The sequence below is a fragment of the Triturus cristatus genome, chromosome 10 (assembly GCF_964204655.1).
Source record: "Triturus cristatus chromosome 10, aTriCri1.1, whole genome shotgun sequence".
Lineage (NCBI taxonomy): Eukaryota > Metazoa > Chordata > Amphibia > Caudata > Salamandridae > Triturus > Triturus cristatus.
The window spans coordinates 1,095,406,896-1,095,416,800 of NC_140593.1; the positions used below are offsets into that span (position 1 = coordinate 1,095,406,896).

Consider the following 9,905-nt stretch of genomic DNA (forward strand, 5'->3'; position numbering starts at 1 on the left):
GTTCCTACCAACATTGACCACCTGCTCAGGCCTTAAACCCCACGGAGCTCGGAAATTTCCCCACAACTAGGAAAATCGGACTCCCACAGTAACTCCCCTTTCCACCAGGTTTAACTTTTAATCGCACAGTGCTTGGGGTGAATTTATCGCAAAGTAACAATAAAATCACATATGATGTTGCCAGGCCCCCAGTACTATGAACTCAAAATGAGGGGCTAGACAGAGTACTCCAAAGTTAATTTCTTGAAAACAAAGGACACTTACAATTTGGAGCCTTGTTTAAATGATATACAACCGGCCTTAGCTAGGAAGCTTTATCTACAGTTCAGGCACGGCTCCCTCCCTCTGCGTGCATTTTCTAATAAATGGCCTGGCAGTTCTGTTCTGGGGTGCCAAGCATGCAGAAGGGAAGAGGAGACTGAACTTCACGTATTTTATGTGTCCTGGATACAAAAAGATTAGACACGGATGGTTGGTACAATTGTGTAGGAACCTAGGTAGAAGGCATTGTGAAGAAGCATTTAGGCTTCTGAAATATAATACTAAAATGCCAATTGTTTATGCTGTATCTCGTTTTTTAACTTCTATGTGGTGGGCGCGTAAGGCTCTTTTAGGAACCAGTAATGGACTTAACGTTGATTGGCCTTTTTATCTGACGTTGTATCAATTTTATCAAGTTTTATTGAGTTTTAGTTTTTAAATCTGTTTTTATATATTGTATGTTTTTTGCAAAGCTCTTTTATGGTCCATGGACCGAAATAAAGAAAGATTGGATTGGAGCACTCCAAAGTCAGTCCTGGAGGGCCGGATCCATGCCAGATTTTTAAGATAAATATATTTATCTAAATGGTGATATACTAAAACTCAGACATGGAAAGTCGGCTCTCCAGGACCGACTTTGGAGAACCCATGACGAGAAGGTAAATTAATCTCTTACTAATTTAGACAAATGAGTGAGCTCTGATAAAGAAAGTTGTCTCTTATGCAAACTGCACTAGTGAATATTACAATCCACAAAAGAACATACCATGCTTAGGAACATCCATGTTAACATATGTTGACTGCGCACATTTCAACTTGGACACTTTTCTGTTTACCAGGTCAAAGGCAAGGAACAGCAAATAATAATTAGAATTTAACATAATATTTCCTCTGCATGGAGTTTTTTCCCTACTAAACAGTTGTTTAGAAATCAAACAGAAGACAGGTACTTTATGTGCCTAGAAACGTATTTCCAATGTTAAGTAGCTATGTCTTTCAATGCTTTGACTGCAGGTACACTCTGGTGGCAGCAAGCGGTTCATACACTGTCCAGGCTTAAACATACATGAGCACACTGGAGCAGTGGACTCTGCAATGGTCATAATACTGATTTCTGTGAAAATAAATCCACACCATTTTCTATTGCCATAGAATGAAGAAATATACTTTGCAGGTACGATTTTAGCTAATATTTAGTACAGGTAAAGATAAATAATAAATGCAGATGCTATTTTTTCCGCCCGTGGTCACGTGACTCCTACCTCCATTAGTGATTTGTGCATGTTCTTGAGGTCCACCACGTTGAGGTTACCAATGAAAGGCAGCGGGGCGGGTCCCTGGTGCTCATGCTTTGTAGAAGAAAGTTTAGCACAGTCATGGTTGACAAACAGAGGACTCCACTGTGTGCTCGACCAGCTGCTGGAGTGTGGTAACCTTACCTGGGCACCCTTTATATAAAGGCACATTCCATCCTCCTAGAAACGCCTTCATCTTAACAGTTTTCATACTTAACTATTTCAGAACTCACAATTGGAGTGTTACATAGACACAAGTCATCTGAACAAGTGCATAAAATGGGCAGGTACTGTCCGGTACTGAGCACCTGCACTTCTTTCATTTGAAGGGGGGTGCACTTGCACCTTTCAGCTCTGCTGCAATACATTTATTAGGAGAGTACTAACACTTCTCAGGAGCAAATAGTTACTCTGAATAGAGAGTACCAACACTTCTGTATTTCCATTTAAAGCACTGTTCTGATCATAAGAACCCATAGCGTCTTGGTACCCAAAAAGGTCCGTCAATGAGTTGAGCTGCCGACTTTGGAACTTCAGAGCCAGGTTGGTACCCTGATGTCCACTCACCATCCTGTGATTCTGGGCAAAATCACTAAATCTCCACTTTGCCTATAAAATATTAACTGACCTTGTGTTATTAAGCCTGGTTACATTAAGAACTACAATGCACGAGTTTGCATTTCATAAAACTGCAAAAAAAAGTAATAGTCTGCTCAAATAAAAATGTAAAAGAACTCAATTAAATAAAAGAAGGTAGCATCTAAGATCTGTGACGTGAAATCATCCCCTCAGTTCACACGCTTTATATTTATCCAGCAGATGGTCTCTATGCACACCATATGCAAGCAAAATCACTCACTAGGCGCTCAGATCAAGTTCAGAACCACAAATATGGGGGACTAAATGAGTTTTCCACAAGATGGTTTATAGCCTCCCCTGTGGTACCGGTAAAATGGTCTGTGTCCATGGTCATACAAATAAGGCTCTATTAAGAACTGGTCTGATTTCATAACCTAGCGAGGAGGCAGTAGTAGCCCTCTACTATGGGCAGGAACACTCTTAGGGCCTGATTACCGCAGGGGTGTGGCAGTCTCCCAACCTCCAGATTACGAGTGTGGCGGTCAGACCACCACAGCCCGCTGCAGCCACCAGGGAACCGCTGTTCCCTGGCGGTGTTGTGGCAGTGTAGAAACATCAATATGCTTGACTGGACCGCCGCAGTCTCCCCAAGCATATTATGAGTTTCCTCTCCAACAGGGTTTACATGGAGGTTCTTACTCCATGTAAACCCTGACAGAGAGGGAACAAAGAGGGCCCTTCAGGGCCCCTTGGTGCCTCTGCGCCCTGTGGATGCACACCTGTTCCTGCACAGCATGGACTCTAGGTGCCTGTTTTTAAAGTCATCACTGTGGGAATGCCAAAAAATGATAATCTTGCAGGCCGCCTCAACACGGGTTTGGTGGTGGGGCAACGGTGCGGACACGGCGCCGCACCGCCAATCTCGTAATAGGGCCCTGAGTGTTCATCTCTAGTCTTTCAGACCCATGTGTCTTACTTTAATTCAAAATGCTGACACATGCCTACAAGGCCCTTCACGATCAAGGACCAGCATACATCTACCACTGCCTAAACTTCCACCAACATTTCAGACACCTGCTCTCGGCCTCCCTTGCCCACAAACACACTCCCTGCATCCACTGTAGCTACAGTGGAGGACAATCCTTCTACTACCTCGCCGCTAAGTCCTGGAGCAGCTTTTCCCTTCACCTCCGAATGTGTTGCTATTAAATCCAGGAAACATTTCTTGAAGAAGAAGTTTATTCTTTCATGCTAAACCACCAACTTGTCAGCAGGTCGCCCAAGCACATACTGACTGATCCATGACATCCTCATGGACCACTGCATTCTATGGCATGACCCAAAGTTCCACAAATGCTGGAGAAGAAAATTACAACACGTCCCCTTTACAACAGAAAAAAGGAAAACAAACATCACTCCCACCAACTCATCTTCTTCTCCCCCCAACCTCACCAAGCAGTTCCTACAAACAGTGACCACCTGCTCAGGCCTTAAACCCTACGGAGCTGGGACATTTCCCAATAACTGGGAAAATCGGACCCCCACAGTAACTCTCCTTTCCACCAGGTTTAACTTTTAATCGCACAGTGCTTGGGGTGAATTTATCGCAAAGTAACAATAAAATCACATGTGATGTTGCCAGGCCCCCAGTACCATCAACTCGAAATGAGGGGCTAGACAGAGTACTCCAAAGTTAATTTCTTGAAAACAAAGGACACTTACAATTTGGAGCCTTCTTTAGATGATATACAACCGACCTTAGCTAGGAAGCTTTATCTACAGTTCAGGCACGGCTCCCTCCCTCTGCGTGCATTTTCTAATAAATGGACTGGCAGTTCTGTTCTGGGGTGCCAAGCATGCAGAAGGGAAGAGGAGACTGAACTCCACATATTTTTTGTTGTCCTGGATACAAACAACTTAGACACAGATGGTTGGTACAATTGTGTAGGAACCTAGGTACAAGGCATTGTGAAGAAGCATTTAAGCTTCTGAAATATAATATTCAAATGCCAATTGTTTATGCTGTAACCCGTTTTTTAACTTCTATGTGGTGGGAGCGTAAGGCTCTTTTAGGAACCAGTAATGGACTTAACATTGATTGGCTTTTTTATCTGATCTTGTGTCAATTTTATCGAGTTTCATTATGTTGTAGTTTTTAAATCTGATTTTATATATTGTATGTTTTTGCAATGCTCTTTTATGGTCCATGGACCGAAAGAAAGAAATATTGGATTGGAGTACTCCAAAGTCAGCCCTGGAGGGCTGGATCCATGCCAGATTTTTAAGATAAATACATTTATCTAAATGGTAATATACTAAAACTGAGGCATGGATCCGGCCCTACAGGACTGACTTTGGAGAACCCATGACTAGAAGGTAAATTAATCTCTTACTAATTTAGACAGATGAGTGAACTCTGATAAAGAAAGTTGTTTCTTATGCAAACTGCACTAGTGATTATTACAATCCACAAAAGAACATGCCATGTTTAGGAACATCCATGTTAACATATGTTGACTGCGCACATTTCAACTTGGACACTTTTCTGTGAACCAGGTCAAAGGCAAGGAACAGCAAATAATAATTCGAATTTAACATAATATTTCCTCTAAACAGTTGTTTAGAAATCAAACAGAAAACAGGTACTTCATGTGCAAATTGAAAACCAGACTGTTCCCTAGAGTCTAGACTTTCGCCTATCTCAGTTTTTGATATTCGTTGACTGGTAATCTAAGCGCCAGGATACCCTTGGGGTGACAGCCGTGCTATACAAGTGCACTTTACATTACATTACATTACATGTGCCTAGAAACGTATTTCCAATGTTTAGTAGCTATGTCTTTCAATGCTTTGACTGCAGGTACACTCTAGTGGCAGCAAGCGGTTCATACACTGTCCAGGCTTAAACATACATGAGCACACTGGAGCAGTGGACTCTGCAATGGTCATAATACTGATTTCTGTGAAAATAAATCTACACCATTTTCTATTGCCATAGAATGAAGAAATATACTTTGCAGGTACGATTTTAGCTAATATTTAGTACAGGTAAAGATAAATAATAAATGCAGGTGCTATTTTTTCCACCTGTGGTCACGTGACTCTTACCTCCATTAGTGATTTGTGCAGGTTCTTGAGATCCACCAGGTTGAGGTTACCAATGAAAGGCAGCGGGGCGGGTCCCGGGGGCATTCTGAGCACTGACTTTTTAGAGCCAGCCCAAAAATAAAATAAAAGTACTATACAAGTGACTAAGCACAGCAGAGAGCTGGTGCTCATGCTTTGCAGAAGAAAGTTTAGCACAGTCATGGTTGGCAAACAGAGGACTCCACTGTGTGTTCGACCAGCTGCTGGAGTGTGGTAACCTTACCTGGGCAGCCTTTATATACAGGAACATTCCATCCTCCTAGAAACGCCTTCATCTTAACAGTTTTCATACTTAACTATTTCAGAACTCACAATTGGAGTGTTACATAGACACAAGTCATCTGAACAAGTGCATAAAATGGGCAGGTACTGTCCGGTACTGAGCACCTGCACTTCTTTCATTTGAAGGGGGGTGCACTTGCACCTTTCAGCTCTGCTGCAATACATTTATTAGAAGAGTACTAACACTTCTCAGGAGCAAATAGTTACTCTGAATAGAGAGTACCAACACTTCTGTATTTCCATTTAAAGCACTGTTCTGATCATAAGAACCCATAGCGTCTTGGTACCCAAAAAGGTCCGTCAATGAGTTGAGCTGTCGACTTTGGAACTTAAGAGCCAGGTTTGAACCCTGATGTCCACTCATCATCCTGTGATTCGGGCAAAATCACTTAATCTCCACTTTGCCTGAAAAACATGAACTGACCTTGTGTAATGAATCCTGGTTACATTAAGCACTACAATGCACGAGTTTGTGTTATATAAAAATGCAAAAAAAAGTAATAGTCTGCTCAAATAAAACTGTAAAAGAACTCAATTAAATAGAAGAAGGTAGCATCTAAGATCTGTGACGTAAAATCATCCCCTCAGTTCACACCCTTTATATTTATCCAGCAGATGCAGGCACATGCATCAAAAGAAAAACCGGTCGCAAACGGGCAGATTCTCAGAATCTGCCCCTTTGCGACCAGTATTTTTGCATTTGGGATGCATCATCCCAAAAGCAAAAATCGCAATTTAAGTAATCTCTGAATTGCGATTACTTACTTTGCGATTGCATTTAAGAAATCGCTATTAGAGATTCCTTAAATGCAATGCATTACAGTAAAAAAATTAGCGATTTTGCTAATAGGAGTCGCAAATTACCATCAATTTGTACTTTATGGTAATTTGCAAAAACTTTGAAAAATGCACTAAATTGCATTTTTCAAAGTTCCATTTTACACATGCAAGATGTACTCATATGCAGATTTCAGGGGTGCAACAGGGTGTCCTTTTGATACCCTTGCACCCTTGAAATTGCATGCGCAATTTGCGAGTACCTATTAGGTACTCGCAAATTGCGAATGCAATTCCCATTTCATTTCTATGGGCCTCTAGGCCCATTGGAATGAATGGGAACACATTCCTTAACTGGGCCTCGCAATTTGAGAGACTCAATTAAGGAATGTTTAGAAATCTCTATTTTTTTAGCGATTTCTACATGCATAGGCTTTTGCGATTCCTTAATTGCAATTCCTTAATAATTGCAAGTAAGGATTCACAAAAGTCTACCTTGATGCATGTACCTGATGGTCTCTATGCACACCATATGCAAGCACAATCACTCACTGGGCGCTCAGAGGAATTTTAGAACCACTGCTGTGGAGGACTAAATGAGTTTTCCACAAGATGGTTTATAGCCTGTGGTACTGGTAAAATGGTCTGTGCCCATGGTCATACAAATAAGGCTCTATTAAGAAATGGTCTGATTTCATAACCTATCGAGGAGGCAGTTGTAGCTCTCTACTATGGACAGGAATACTCTTAGGGCCTGATTGCTGCAGGGGTGTGGCAGTCTCCCAACCTCCCGATTACGAGTGTGGCGGTCGGACCACCACAGCCTGCTGCAGCCGCCAGGGAACCGCTGTTCCATGGCGGTGTTGTGGCAGTGTAGAGGCATCAATATGCTTGACTGAACCACCGCGGTCCCCCCAAGCATATTATGAGTTTCCTCCCAGCCAGGGTTTACATGGAGGTTCTTACTCCATATAAACCCTGACAGAGAGGGGGACAAAGGGGGCCCTACAGAGCCCCTTGGTGCCTCAGCACCCTGTGGATACACACCTGTTCCTGCACAGCATGGACGTTCTAGTCCATGCTGTGCAGGAGCTGTTTTTGAAAAATCGTAATCTTGCAGGCCGCCTCAACACAGGTTTGGCGGTGCGGCGACGGTGCCAGCACGACGCCGCACCGCCAATCTCGTAATCGGGCCCTGAGTGTTCAGCTATAGTCTTTCAGACCCATGTGTCTTACTTTAATTCAAGATGCTGACACATGCCTACAAGGCCCTCCACGATCAAGGACCAGCATACATCTACCACTGCCTGAACTTCCACCAACACTCCAGACACCTGCTCTCTGCCTCCCTTGCCCACAAACACACTCCCTGCATACGCCGTAGCTACAGTGGAGGACGATCCTTCTCCTACCTTGCTGCCAAGTCCTACAGCAACCTTTCCCTTGACCTCCGAATATGTTACTATTAAATCCAGGAAACTTTTCTTGAAGAAGAAGTTTATTCTTTCATGCTAGACCACCGACTTGTCAGCAGGTCGCCCAAGCACATACTGACTGATCCATGACATTCTCATGGACCACTGCATTCTATGGCATGACCCAGAGTTCCACAAATGCTATAGAAGATAATTACAACACATCCCCTTTGCAACAGAAAAAAGGAAAGAAAAGAATAATACCGTTAACACATTTTATGTAATAACAACAGAAATAAAGTAGATGCCATCTCAACCTAAAGGAAGCAAAAGCTAAAGGGTTAATATAGAACATAATCTTTCAGTTTTGTAGGCCAATTTCTGCACCTTTTTGCAGAAGAACTGCCCACATCACTGTCATGGGAGTCATCACAAATGGGATCACAACCATCAGAAGAAGCAGTGACATGGGCACCTGGAGATTAGCCAGGGTACCTCACCAGCCTGGACATACTCCACGTGCTGCCATTGTCAATCTTCACAACATTATTTCTGATAGCAATGATAGTATATGGACCCATAAAACCTGAGATTCCTTTGCAGGTGTGTCTTAGTTTTTTCACCAAAACTTGATCCCCAAGGCCCCACTTCCTCCTCTTCACAGACATTTTTGCATCATACCTCAGGTTGTATTTCTGCTGGTAATTCAAACGTCTGGACCGTCTCATTTCACTTGAAATACCCACACTGCAACCACGCAGGATTCAACTTAGAAGTGGCTTTTCTTCCCCTCAAGGCTTCAAAAGGAGACCTCTGCGTGACCAAATTGGGAACATTGCGATGAGCCCACCACATTTCTCTCAAAACACTACTGAACGACAACCTTGATTCAAGTGCACGTTGAGCACAACTTTTAACCACTCTGTTTATCCTTTCAGTTAAACTGTTGGCTTTGTGTCTTTTGATGGATTATGTGAAAATCTTTAAGAAGCGCGCGCATTTCTAGGGACGTAAATTGCACCCCATTGTCAGTGACCAAATATTTTGGAACACCCTCAGACACAAACACATCTTTGAGGAAATCTATTACAGTCTTGGTATCGACTACAGACACACATTTCGTCACCACCCACTTAGAAGTATAGTCTATCAATAGGAGAACAAATCTTTCGTAAGAAGGCATAAGTTCAAAAGGACCGACTATGTCCAAACCTAACTTAGACCACACAATGTCAGGAACCTCCACAGGAGACAAAGGAACATGACTGGTGACATGAGATTTGTCATTGGTGGCACACAACAAACAATCTTTGACCACATTTTCAATCATACGGTCCATTCCTGGCCACCGGTACCTCTCTCTTACACGGGCTTTAGTGAGGCTCCATCCCAAATGCCCCTCATGAGCAAGATTAATGATCTTGTCCCTGAAATCTGTAGGAGGGACCACTCTATCACCGCTCATAAGATTGACATGGTAGAAGGACAAGTCGTCCCAGGGGCGTAACACAGGCCCCCTCAGCCCCCGCGGTGCTGAGGGGCCCCCGCGGTGCTGAGGGGCCCCCTCACTCATCAAGCAAGCCTAAAGTCTGTGCGCGCACGTGCACCATTTAATTCATGATTGAAGTAGAATCATGAATTAAATGGTGCGCACGGGGCACACCACGGCCAGCCGCACGGCCATTATTTAAATGGTGCCATTTTGGTACCACGGGTTGGTAATGGTGGTGCACATGCGCACGCCTGGGCCCCGGCTGGGCGGGGCCACATGGAACTTTCACTTCTTGCCGCGCGTGCCGCGGGATGATGAATAATTGCCGATGTGGAAGACTAAAAGTGAAAATGAAACAAAAGCGGACCTGGGGGGCCCCTGGAATTGCTGCCGCTTCACAGGTAAGACTGTGGCTGTGGCTAATGTGTCGCTTTTGACACTGACAGCTGGCTGCAATTTCCTGTCCTGCTACTGTTATGTACAACCGTTGCTGCTGTGCTGCCACGAAACTGTAAATTTCTAGAAAAAACTCGCCAAGGTTTAATGTTATATCACCTTTACGTCCTTTAGCTATATATTTACTCCATTGTGCAATCAAATATCTTTTAAAAAATTCCGGCCTGTAAAAGAAATCTTTAAAAGAATAGTTTGTTCTGC

At 43.3% G+C, this 9,905-nt stretch overlaps 1 protein-coding gene across 1 annotated transcript in view; it reads right to left on the bottom strand.

Moving 5' to 3' along the window:
* Positions 1-5,475, bottom strand: part of LOC146796632 (cytochrome P450 2K1-like) — a 137,147-nt gene extending 131,672 nt beyond the window's left edge. Inside the window, exon 1 of the mRNA XM_085629297.1 lies at positions 5,244-5,475. Coding sequence (XP_085485423.1) covers positions 5,244-5,444 — 201 coding nt within the window. The 5' untranslated portion in view covers positions 5,445-5,475. The remainder of the gene's footprint in view (positions 1-5,243) is intronic.
* Between the last annotated feature and the right edge of the window lie 4,430 nt (positions 5,476-9,905).